Source organism: Aplidium turbinatum, chromosome 13 (genome assembly GCF_918807975.1).
Source record: "Aplidium turbinatum chromosome 13, kaAplTurb1.1, whole genome shotgun sequence".
Classification (NCBI taxonomy): Eukaryota; Metazoa; Chordata; class Ascidiacea; order Aplousobranchia; family Polyclinidae; genus Aplidium; species Aplidium turbinatum.
In genome coordinates this window covers 2,993,376-3,006,053 of record NC_137484.1, presented here as the reverse complement: position 1 = coordinate 3,006,053, position 12,678 = coordinate 2,993,376, and the positions used below count along the sequence as shown (strand labels likewise).

Here is a 12,678-nt window from a genome sequence, read left to right as displayed (position 1 = left end):
GTGTTCACCTTCAGGCATGCCTTTAAATGTCTTGCTAAAGACTATTGAACGGTGTCGAACCGGCGCCCTTTCTAGCGCCGAGCCAGGGTTCTCACCATTCGGCTATAATCCTAATGTCAATTTGTGTGAGAATGCAACGTCAACCGCTTGAACCATCCTTTCACCGCAATCTGTCCGCCGAGCTACTTCGTAGGTGTTATCGAAATCCGTATGTTGTATAGCCAATCTAGTATAATTTTGCTACAAAACGTTTAAAAACAAGCAACTTCAGATTTGAAAAAGTTGCTTCAGTGAACAAACAGCCATAATTATTTCACACCACAAACGTGTCAACACATAAATATTGCACTTCGGATAACATAGCTGTGTTGCAAAACCAAACAGATCCGCTCAGTTGAGTTAGCGCGTGACTTCGTGAACGAAAATCAAGGGGCGCTGGTTCGACTATCGGGGTGTGCGCTCCATTCAGTGGCATCTAATGGATGGAATAATTGACCGGCCCTGCGTCAGTGGTTCAAAGCTGTGCAAGTATGCAAAACTGTCAGGATTAAGCTCTCTAGCAGCTAAAGAAAAAAGATCGGTTTTGAATCTTTATTCTTGGACTGACAAGGCCTTGATAGGTTATTCCTAGTAGTCGTGGTAGGTTATTCCTGGTAGCTAACCAACTGAGCCATCGGGGCGGACATTCAATCAAAGGACCGTCATAGTCTCAAGGCATCAAGGAAATATTGCTTGGGCTGGAGTCATTGCATAGTCAGTGGTTACTATTATCGGGAAAATGAGCAGCTTTAAATAAAGGGAAGTTACACAAAAATCGCTTACAAACACAAAGAAATAATCCGAACTGTCAACACGTAAATATTGCAAGGCAGTTGTGCCACACTTTCAAGATCGGTAGAACTAATCACACAGGAGCGTCATAGTTGCATCAGAGAAATACTGTTTGGTAAAATCACGGTTCATAATGCTGCATTTAGTGGATTACTACAATCTCAGGTAAACATATGCTTCGCCACAGCACATTTCGTTGAATGTAAGCAACAAACAGTACGTTTGAATAAAACAACTAAGTCATAAAAACACTGGAGGAAGCAGGTTAGTGCGGAGCGTCCTAAAACACGAAGGTTTTCGTCATGAAGATGTAATCCTCTCGTCGCTTTATCCAGTTCAATAACTTATCAACGGTTGCTATGGCTTGTTTCTTGGCAACCAATGGATCGAACACGACGTAGATCTCAAAACCAGCTGCAACCTGAATGAACGAAATTTCGTTTAACAACTCCCAGGTTAAACACAAGCAGTGCAAGTAGCCGCTCATTGATTTGCTGGTCCATTATACTTTTACCAAAAAGCAGAGCTTTCTACCTCGTTTGACCAGTGGATCACAAGACTACTTTCATCCATGGACTCCCAAGAGACTAAAACCGTGTTTAAAAGCACGCAAGTTCACACAAGCAGCAGATACAAAACCCGTTTAGTGGATGATCTAAAACTATTGTAGATAATGAACTAGAAATGCAGTGGGGACGAAATTCCGGCCGTTTTAAAAATTTTAAATTCTTTTTAACGAATGCAGAATGCAACGCTTCTCAGTTCATTTGTCAAAGTCATAACAAGGGAAGTGGTGGCCTCTCGCAAGAAGTGTGGTTTCCCACTGTCCTCTTTAATCGAACACCACTATCACACTTCTTCATGAAATGTAGATTTGTTTTTAAATTTAACAAAATCTTGTGGGCCCCATGAGAACATTTGGTCACGGTTGGATAGCTTGAAAGTAAATTCGAGCGAGTATCGATGTGAAGTGGCTGCCACTACTCACCCAAGCCAGCATGGTCTCACGATCGGACACGGAATAATGAAGCTTTAATGGCGCCGAAGGATTATGGATCTTTCCATGCAGGTGCTGGTAGATGTCGAACAACCGCTGCTGCTGGACAGGGGTGTGGAAAGGGGCGGTCATTAGTGGACTGGTATACTGCAAGGAAAGCATACAGTTGGGAAGTTGGCGAAGATAAAAAAGTCGACTTCCTTGAAAAGTTTAAATCCTTTTAGCTCGAGCTTGAATGATCACTTTGAGCATATCACTATCGACAACCAGGGCGTAAATAATGTTGCCATGTTAAGTACCGAGTCTACTTCTACAACTAACTGATGCTCTCACTCTGAGAAGATAATAGCAATTCCACCGCGGTGGAGTTCGCGTACAGTAGCAAGCTTGAATGGACTGGGGTATATGTTGATGTTTGGGTGGACGACAGGACCAGCAGTTCTACACTTCCGCTGATCTACCATCGGTTACCTCGGCAACAAAAAGTCACAAGCTTCAGAAGCGATTTAGTTCGGTGGCCCTTTGTTCGGTCAGAGCTTATGAAGTTAGCTTGTCCCTACCTCGTATGGGGTGCGGGAAGCATTCGTTGTCTTGTAGAGGAAGTGTCGAACTCCGGGAATGTTTATCTTGTCGACGCTGTACTCTATTTTCGTGCTTGCCGCTCGCAGTGCTTCGAGGCAGTTATGCCTGCGTTACAATGAAAAGAAAATCTGTTAGTGGAAGAGCGCGGGAAGCAAATATGGGCCTTGTGTCGGTTGACGTCCCTAGGAACATTGTAGATGCATTGCGTTACCACATTCGTGTTTAGAAGGTAGCAGCATGCTTTTGAAATGGTACGATTTTCTTTGGAAGGTTCTCGTAAAAACATCCTTTTCAGCAAAGATGTTATAGCATACTGACGCCTTAATCGAGATTGTTTTATAATAAACTTCATCTGATGACGTAAACGACTAAACGCACCAGCAGAAAATCGAATATTCTTTACGCTTCCCAAAACAGGGGTTGGTACTAACCTGTTGAGCTTAGCCAGAACCTTCTTCTTGCATTCACAGAGGGTGAAGAAGGAATCCTTGTCAGCGGATAAGAGAACGAGACAAGTTCGCAGGCTTTCGTCTAAGTAAGAGATGTGGCCGTGTAGGTACCCGGATGGATTGAAGCTGAACAAGTGAGAAATATGACGCAACAAATCAATACAAATGAATGCATTGATTTGTGAAGTTGCATGCCTTGCAATACGAATCAACTTATTTCCGCTCAATCCAGTTCAGTGACATTTCGATCTCAGCCATCCCCAGTCAAGCCGAAAGTAACCATGTATATCACGACACATGAAGCTGAGCATGTCAAGCAATGTGGGTTCGACTCCGGCAGAAGATAGTTGTTGTATTAATAATTACTTAGTTGAGTAATGTGTCCCCCTAATGCATCTTCAGATCGGCCATGATGATTACAATTACATCAATTGCTTTCACTTATGCCGCAGATTTATCACGAGACTTAGCGCCAGGAACACATTGCAACCTCCACATTAATTATATGTTCACTCTGTCGAAATCATACGAAACGTCATCGAAATCGTACGAATCAACTTGTGCAAGTCGTCTCAAGACCAACCTGGGGAGGCATATTGGTAACCAACTCTCCCCGGCAAGGAAGGAGGTAGATGAAGTGGTGACGAGATTGAGGAGCAACTGCAGGTCACTGGTGGGGAGGTGGCGTTGCTTCATCCGGCTGATGGTCACAACTTTGCTGGAGGACGAAAAAGTTTTATTTTATGTGGAACTCTTCATTTGAAGATTCATAACGATTTGTGATATACCTCGCGACATTTAAAGCGTTTAATTCCATCCTAACAAGTGCCCATATAATTTGACGTCTATTATAACAAAATGGGAAGAGGTAATTACATGTTTCTTCGCTGCATCCTGTTGTGTTACGTTTGTGATCTGAGTATCTTTCAGCAAGCGCCTTCCTGTGGCGATTCGTGATCTAACTCTTTTAAAAAGCAAATGAGCGCGTGTCCGCTTCGAGCGACGCGAGAAACATTTCACGTTTTGAACGTCATTTGTTGAGGTTACCCATGTCTTTTTACGATTTGAAATTCTTTTTCGCTTCGAACGCATAACGAAACAAAATACTTGAGTTTTAAAACAAAATATATTAAAAAATTAAAAGAAATAAACGAGTTAAAAGTTTCATAAACACAGATGTACACACACAATCATATAAATATCTAATCCTTATCATCCTATGAAGTAGTGCTAAGGATTGTAAAAGATGGACTATCAGTAAAATGTTGATGAAAAACAGTGAATTTTGCATTGTAGACTTGTAAACCAAAATTCGCTTTGTTAGTGTCAGTTTGTTTTCGTTTGAAACGTGTGACCTGTACGCCGAATGAAAAGACCTCTGCCGGTACGCCGAATGAAAAGACCTCTGCCGGTACGCTGAATGAAAAGACCTCTACCGGTACGCCGTATGAAAAGACCTCTGCCGGTACGCTGAATGAAAAGACCTCTGCCGGTACGCTGAATGAAAAGACCTCTGCCGGTACGCTGAATGAAAAGACCTCTGCCGGTACGCTGAATGAAAAGACCTCTACCGGTACGCTGAATGAAAAGACCTCTACCGGTACGCTGAATGAAAAGACCTCTGCCGGTACGCTGAATGAAAAGACCTCTGCCGGTACGCTGAATGAAAAGACCTCTACCGGTACGCTGAATGAAAAGACCTCTACCGGTACGCTGAATGAAAAGACCTCTACCGGTACGCTGAATGAAAAGACCTCTGCCGGTACGCTGAATGAAAAGACCTCTGCCGGTACGCTGAATGAAAAGACCTCTACCGGTACGCCGTATGAAAAGACCTCTGCCAGTACGCTGAATGAAAAGACCTCTGCCGGTACGCTGAATGAAAAGACCTCTGCCGGTACGCTGAATGAAAAGACCTCTGCCGGTACGCTGAATGAAAAGACCTCTGCCGGTACGCTGAATGAAAAGACCTCTGCCGGTACGCTGAATGAAAAGACCTCTGCCGGTACGCTGAATGAAAAGACCTCTGCCGGTACGCTGAATGAAAAGACCTCTGCCGGTACGCTGAATGAAAAGACCTCTGCCGGTACGCTGAATGAAAAGACCTCTACCGGTACGCCGTATGAAAAGACCTCTGCCGGTACGCTGAATGAAAAGACCTCTGCCGGTACGCCGTATGAAAAGACCTCTGCCGGTACGCTGAATGAAAAGACCTCTACCGGTACGCCGTATGAAAAGACCTCTGCCGGTACGCTGAACGAAAAGACCTCTGCCGGTACGCCGTATGAAAAGACCTCTGCCGGTACGCTGAATGAAAAGACCTCTACCGGTACGCCGTATGAAAAGACCTCTGCCGGTACGCTGAATGAAAAGACCTCTACCGGTACGCCGTATGAAAAGACCTCTGCCGGTACGCTGAATGAAAAGACCTCTGCCGGTACGCCGTATGAAAAGACCTCTGCCGGTACGCTGAATGAAAAGACCTCTACCGGTACGCCATATGAAAAGACCTCTGCCGGTACGCTGAATGAAAAGACCTCTACCGGTACGCCGTATTAAAAAGTTTGAGTAGCACTGGCATCGACAACCTTTCATGGTGGCCTACTTCATCTATGGCCGTTAATAATTGTCAGCGCTTAAATTGTCTAGCTACATTACTACTATTCTAGCCATATTCATACCATCTCTTGATGAATAGCAAATATTAAAAAGTATATATCTGATAATTTGACAACTCTAATAGATATACCGCTCCACTTACACAAGGTCTAAAATCAGATCGACTTTTGATTTAAAGAGAATTACATTAGTCTATTACCACAGGCTATCCACAATAGCTGAAAGATCTTACCCTGAGCAAATTAATATTGCAAACACAAGGTCCTCTGTTTTGGCTTGCTGCAGTGCCTGACCAATCACATCCCGCACGCTCGAGTTCATAGGAATAGGCTTCACAGCTCCAAGTAAGTACTGAGGGTCGGAATCCATTGAGTCGCATAACTGATCCAAAAATTTATCAGTGCCTGTCAATACTTCCCCACTTTAGTATGTTGAATTTAAAAGTGTTATTTTTATGTATCAGGAAATAGGTAGTTAGACGAAAAAGCGATGACTGCTCGTTTTAGTCTTTCCACCAATTAATATAATTAAAAACCAACCCAGACTTTTATTTCTCTACGGTCGGCGTCCCAGAAGGACATCCATTATGGAATCAAATACTGACCGAACCAACAGAATCAGCTGTTGGAACATTCAAGCAATGAGCATCAACTTTAAAGTACGAGATTTAACTTCAAATACCAACGATAAAGGTCCAAAAGTCGTAGTGGAGAATCAACTACCAATTATTGTAGTTTTGAGAAAATCGTGTTTAAAAATTTGCACTACTGTTACCATTCTGTAGCAAATAGCATTCAACCTTCTTGAGATATGCCAGACATGTCATGTACAGTTTTGAACACTTGGTGACGACAAACACTTGCCATCCTTGTTGTGCGAACCAAATTTCTCTCATTAGTGCTTGCACAAATGAAATGAAAATCGAATCTTGTTTAAACACCAATCAAACATTTCTAATTTATACATGACGTAGGTCGTAGATGGTAGATATACTTCACTATGCTGCTAAATCATCATCATCAACCAATTTTGATTATACAGGCCATGAATTAATCCTCATGTCGAGGGTGTGGCCTGTCTGTCTGTCGAGAACGAAGTCTTCCCCTCCACACCTCGCGATTTATTGGTTGGCAGAGTCCATGTTCAGGGCTACAAGGCCACGTTTTACAAGTTCTTCCCAAGAAAGTTTTGGCCTACCTTGACCCCGCTGTGCTGCGATGTCGACACATCTGACCTGTGAGATCCAACTTAGGCTGCGCTCAACGTGACCAAGCCATCTCAGTCTGCCTAATTGAAGTACTTCACTGATGTCTTTTAATTTGAGCTTTGATTGAAGAGTCTCAAACTGGATGTTGTCTTCAAACTTGACTAGGCAGGTCCATGCGAAACTCAATCTATTGCATGGTAGATATAAATCCCACTCTACCTGTTAGAAGTCGCCGTAAATCAAAATTCTTCTGTGAAGCATAAATTTTGTTCAATCGGCTTAATGGGACGTTGCTCAGAATTGCATCATAGATGTATCCTAGATGTAATTTCACCTGAATAATAAATGTATATATATTATCATATATCAATAATCATAATATGTTGCAGAGTAAGCAAATTGTTTAGCACGTTATTGCAACATGGAACAAAGTTTTTATAATAAGAATGAATTTAAGCACGAAAGTATGTAAACTGACATTGATTAGAAAAGTACATACTTGGTTAATAGTTTTTGAAGTAGAGCACACTGCCACAAGAATGAGGGGAATTCGAATTAAAAATACAAACTTGTGATCTGCAGCCACGATGCTTCTGCAACAAGAATCATATTATACTTACAGCTAAATTACTTACTACATTAAATCACTCATCACATAAACATAGATAAATATTGGCTTGCCAATTGAAAAAATTCACATTCTATTTTTGACAATCACAGTATTTACATTTTCTCATTTCAACAAAAATTAAATCCGATGATGATGGACACAAAATTTCACGCAAAATCCAACAGCAAACCTTTCATGGTATGCTGGTATAATTTACATTAAGCAAAAATCTTATAGCAACAATGCAAACCTTATGATGTCATTGCGATCCTGCACACAGGAGACAATTGCTAACATCACTCCCATAATGGAGGACAATTTATCTTCACTTCCATGGCGAGAGTAAACCGGTTTACCAGCTTCCGTCAGCACAAAGATATGTTGCTGCTCACGCCATGTTGAAGAGTGGATGTACTCGGAATCCTCATCTTCAGACATCAATACTGTTATTTGTCGTTGGCGCTGTTGAATATCATGCGCTGATTCAGAAGTAAGACTTCCTTCTGGCTGTGAAAATATTAATTTTAATAATTAAACTTGCGCTAAAAACGAAAATTGTCAAAAGTATCAGTGATATAAACTTTTATCAATTAAAACTCTAACACAAATATCGAGTATTTCTCAACTTGATTCGTTTTCTTGAAATGGGTTTAAAATGAGCATCCATCTTCTTTTCAATAGAAGTTTCTTTGTTCAACAAACAAAAAACAAGCACAATGTTAAGTTTTCAAGATTGACTTTTTGATTGATCAAATAAATATCGCAACCACTGCTAAAGTATACAATCTTGTCTTGATATACCGTCAACAGGAGTTACTTTGGACAATTTTTGGGCATAACTGGTATTTTTTTCAATGTAATGTGGGTTTTCCAAGCAATTATGTGTTTAAATGTTAAGAAGGTATCTCATGTGGCTTGAAAAATAAACTGAAGCAATTAATGAGTTTGTTTATTTTTTTTAATTTCTGACTGTCCAAAGTTACCCCAGCTGTGGGGTAACTTTGGACCGATCACAAGTTTGCATTATAAAGCATAGCAAACAGATATTATGATCAATGTTAAGCCCACCTAGGGGTAAAGTAGGACGACTGAAAATTATGTAAATGTTACAAGAATAATTGAGCAGGGTGTTATGTATTTTAGTGAGGTTTGTGGGAACAAAACGTGTTGGAAACTGAACAGTTTGTTTGTTATATATGCACTATGCAGTAGATAGGGTAATAAAGCAATCCAAAATGGGACCTTCTTTTGCAATATAAATCAAATGTAAGCAGTGTAATAATTAGACTTACTTAGTCTAATTAGACACATAAATTAGACACATACAAACACATGGTGATACACCATTGTAGTTATTGAATTCAATGAACAAAGAACACAAACATAAAAAAAGAAATTGGACTTTTGTCGATACGATGGGGCATTAGATCAGTCAAGCAAATACATTTTTTCATCATTATAGTAAACATTGATCTTTACTTGCAGTTCACTTTCATCTCTTGAATCATAATCATGTGGGCGAAGTTGATGACGTTGCTGATTTCTTGTACTGCCAGCCTCATAAATTTTCTTGTAGTAATGAATTTCCCATTCTCCACTTAAGGATCTTCCCAAAACTTTAGCGACGTAGTTGGCATATTTTCCTTGCGTGACTTCTACGATATCTCCAACTTTGATTTTCTCAATTTTATTTACTTCATCCTCATCATCCGAAGTGTCATTATGTATGATCACTGTTTCTTTTTCCTCTTCACTTTCTGAACATTCTGAGGGCACTCGCTTACTTTTCCTTCGTTTCTTCTTTATTTGTTAGTCTTGCCCCTTTGTTCCTGCCTTCATTTCCTGCAGGTCTTCGAAAGATACAGATTTTCCAGGTTCAATATTCAACTTCCTCTTGCGTGGATTTTGAGCCTTCTTTCCTGCTCTCACTTGCGAAAGGTGTTCGAGAACAGCATTACTGACAGAGGTGGGTGTAGTTTTAGTGGTTTCGTAGTCTGGCATTTTCTTCAATATAATACAACTTCTGGATTAAAAGGAACAATACCACATGTTTTAAATCCTTGAACTACATTGTTGTTGTTGTCCATTCCAACCGCTGTAAGTAGCTGCTTCAACAACATGGGAAATTCAGATTTTTGAACCAGTTTGCTCCTTGATTTTTCTTTGTAAATTCGTAAAACATCTCTCCACTTTCCCTTTACAGGTCGAAAAAAGGTGACATCCAGCGGTTGAGTACGATTTGTACTATTTGGAGGAAGAAAGCAGAACTGGATGTCATTCTGGTTGCACAACTTTGTTACGTCAAGGGACAAGTGACTAGACAAGTTGTCTCCAATAACGACACATCGTCCATTTTGCTTTTTGCAGTATGGGAGAAGAATAGTTTCAAACCACTCTGTAAAACTATGCGAATCAAACCACCCACTCTTGGAAGTTCCATACCGAGCATTGGATGGCCCGTTCATAGTCCAAAGATCCCACGGTCGCTCCGCCTTGTAGACTGTATATGGCGGTAAAACAGTGTCATCAGCCGCAGCTGCAAACATTATGGATATGGCTCCACGCGAATAGTTGCATATGTTTTCAGGATATTTTGTCCCACGTTTATGCACGAACTTCTTCTTCCCAGGATCGTCAACAAAGTTTGTTTCATCGTAGTTGATGATACATGCTGGATTAAATCCTTCGATCGTTCCTTTCAAGTTCTCAAAATATTTCTTCATCAACTCACAATCTACCGCGGCTCGTTGTGACTTTATGTTTGGCGTGTTGTAAACCTTCAATTCAGAATGCCTCTTCATGAAGAGAGCATACCAATCGTAGCCCGGTGAATTATCTTCAAACCTTGGTTTGTGACAGCCCTCCATATCGAGTGTTCGTTTAACTAACATGCGCACTTCTAGTGGTGAAAAGGGTTGTCCCCACACACTACATGTTATTAAATGCTCCACTATTTCCTTTTCCTCTTCGATGGTAAACACCGCTTGCCTTCCTGGTTTATTTGTATGTATATCTTTCACTTTATTACCGGTACTTAATAACTACTACTTATTGTTGATTTGGGAATTTTGAACTTTCTCTCAATGACATTTTCTTCCTTTTAACACTTTCAACAGCCTTTTCCAGACCTTCCTCTGTGTAATCCTGGTACTTTCTCGAACCTGGCTTCCTTTTATATGTCCTTGCCATTATAATCTTGCTGTCATTCACTATTTTACTACGTACCACACTATGTATTACTGTATATATATAACCTGGGAAAACACATTTTGTATAAATAACCCGATTTTTAAAAGCACTTCTATAGCATTTTTTGCATAAATAACCTTCACATAAATAACCCGGGAAAACAACACTTGGGAAAACACATGGAAAAGTTCTGTAAACCTTGTCCAAAGTTACCCAGTTTCGACTGAAATATCAGCACCACACAAAAATATAATAATATTTTTTGTAACACATTCCCACAGAAAAAAAGAAATAAAATGTTTGAACAATTAAATGAAAATTTGTCGGTATTGTAGCCTAATTATCATTGCCGCTTTTACATCGTTTTAACGTCACTAAACGTTGAAATCGTGCAGAAAAAAATAGTCGAAGCTTTAGATGAGTGGGGTTTAGACCTAACCATTGAGATCTTAAGACTAAAAAGCGAATTAAATTTATTTTTGAACTATTAATGTTTGCTCAGAAAAAATTGGCATGTATCCTGCGTCACCTTCTGCATGCAAACTTAGAATATATTAGAATCCTCAACTATTACAAAATTCTAAATCCAACGACGCCTTCTGTTTATTTACAGTAGAGAATTTTGTATTTTATTCCACAATATCGTTTCTTTTATAGTTGAAATTCTCGAAGCTTTAGATGAGCGGGGTTTAGACTTAACCACTGAGATCTTAAATCATATTTATGACACCGGAAAGACCCTAGTGATATGGTACGTTCCATATTCATAACTTTACCAAAGAAAACCGGAGCAACAGAATGCTCACTTCATATTTTAAATATCTTTGCTATGTTGACGTGTATTGTTTTTGATATGATGGTCACAAATGAAAACAATTCAACTGAACTGACATGACGAATTTTCATTTAATTGTTCAAACATTTTATTTCTACTTTTTTTTGCAAGATTTGAACGTTTAGCGACGTTAAAACGATGTAAAAGCAGCAATGATAATTAGGCTACGGTTCCCGATAATTTTCAAAAAAAATTTCAAAAAATCTCCGAATAGGGAATCTCCGAAAAAGGCTGTCTCCGAATAGGGAACTCTCCGAATCGGACTCATCGAATAGTAGCAGACCCTCAAAAGTAACCGGTATACAATACATATACAAAACAATTTTTTATCAAATACTTAAAAAAAAACAGTTTTTGTGAATTCACACCTGTTGCAATGTATCCTCCTGTTGGGTAGAAGCATCCCATGGGGTTTCAGAAGAATCTTCAACTTTTAATAAATCTAAACCACCAACCGAGGCAAGATTGTTAGAAGACAAGTCAAGCAAGAAAGAATCATCACCTTCACTACTGCTGCCTCCTTCCATCACAACACAGCCCACCACATCCCTACCAGCACTAAACCAAGTCTTGCTTTGATCAAATTAAGTATATGATAATGAGTATGCACACTGCACAAGTTGACAAAGTAAATTCACGCCTACAGCACAGGTGCAAACGTCACAGACTGTGGCAAAGAATAAAAAAATGTTGGAATTGATTGCAGTAGACGTAGCCCAAGACATTGATTTAGGATAGGATTTACACATATCCTTGATAACTCAAACATACAACAGCCCTATGTATCAATATACTTTTTTCAACAAAACCTATAAACAAAACAAGAAATGCATAAACTAACCAGCACTTTTTTTTCATTTTAATACCCTTGTTTAGGCTGCCATATTTCCTTCAAATACACAAGAATGCAGTTTCACATCATGCCCAGGAGGAGGTGAGAATTATAGGCAGTGGCTATTTGACCGGCTCCGGTCTTTGAATCTGAAACACTATTTGACCGGTCATGACGTCACTATACGTGCACTTTTTTTCTTTCAAAGTAAAAGACGAGAAGAAAAGAAAAAAGTCCATATATATAATTAGTTCTAAATTTGACAATCATATTCAACTTGGTCAGTGGCACGTGACACGATAGTCCTCGCCTGGGTTTTTTTTTTTGCTGAGACTTTTCGGTCATTTGTCCGAAATGACTTGAAAAAATTCGGTCATTTTTTATTTATTTCGGTCATTTTTTCTGATGAAAATATTTCCTTTGAAGTAGCTGATACAAACGAAAATTTGCACTTCCTGACTAGCTACAACATTAAGTTTCGCTAAGAAACGTTGTCGTGTTTTATCTGAGAAAAGTTAGAACAGACA

The 12,678-nt window shown here is 39.7% G+C and overlaps 1 protein-coding gene across 4 annotated transcripts; it reads right to left on the bottom strand.

The window, feature by feature from the left end:
- Positions 1 to 219: 219 nt before the first annotated feature.
- On the bottom strand, positions 220 to 12,200 carry LOC145782157 (vacuolar fusion protein MON1 homolog A-like). Of its 4 annotated transcripts, XM_082593916.1 has the most exons (11): positions 12,161 to 12,200; positions 11,688 to 11,761; positions 7,546 to 7,802; positions 7,185 to 7,278; positions 6,905 to 7,019; positions 5,711 to 5,882; positions 3,443 to 3,577; positions 2,842 to 2,985; positions 2,389 to 2,515; positions 1,820 to 1,975; positions 220 to 1,252 (listed from the first exon to the last, which is right to left on the bottom strand). In XM_082593916.1, exons 3-11 carry the CDS (start codon positions 7,731 to 7,733, stop codon positions 1,112 to 1,114), a joined length of 1,272 nt encoding a protein of 423 aa, XP_082450042.1. In that variant the 5' UTR covers positions 7,734 to 7,802; positions 11,688 to 11,761; positions 12,161 to 12,200; the 3' UTR covers positions 220 to 1,111. The 4 variants fall into 4 exon arrangements, with proteins under 4 accessions (XP_082450042.1, XP_082450040.1, XP_082450041.1 ...); XM_082593914.1 differs by lacking the exon at positions 12,161 to 12,200 and having other exon boundaries at positions 11,688 to 11,942; XM_082593915.1 differs by lacking the exons at positions 3,443 to 3,577; positions 12,161 to 12,200 and having other exon boundaries at positions 11,688 to 11,942.
- Positions 12,201 to 12,678: the final 478 nt, after the last annotated feature.

What these genes read in the sequence shown, in the direction of transcription:
- LOC145782157 (XM_082593914.1), bottom strand. Translation starts at nt 11,846, where the DNA reads ATGGAAGGAGGCAGCAGTAGTGAAGGTGATGATTCTTTCTTGCTTGAC. An exon ending in TTACCAATATGCCTCCCCAG is followed by an intron (nt 2,986 to 3,442) that starts GTTGGTCTTGAG and finishes TCACTTGTTCAG; the next exon opens with CTTCAATCCATCCGGGTACC. An exon ending in GTGAGACCATGCTGGCTTGG is followed by an intron (nt 1,253 to 1,819) that starts GTGAGTAGTGGC and finishes TCGTTCATTCAG; the next exon opens with GTTGCAGCTGGTTTTGAGAT.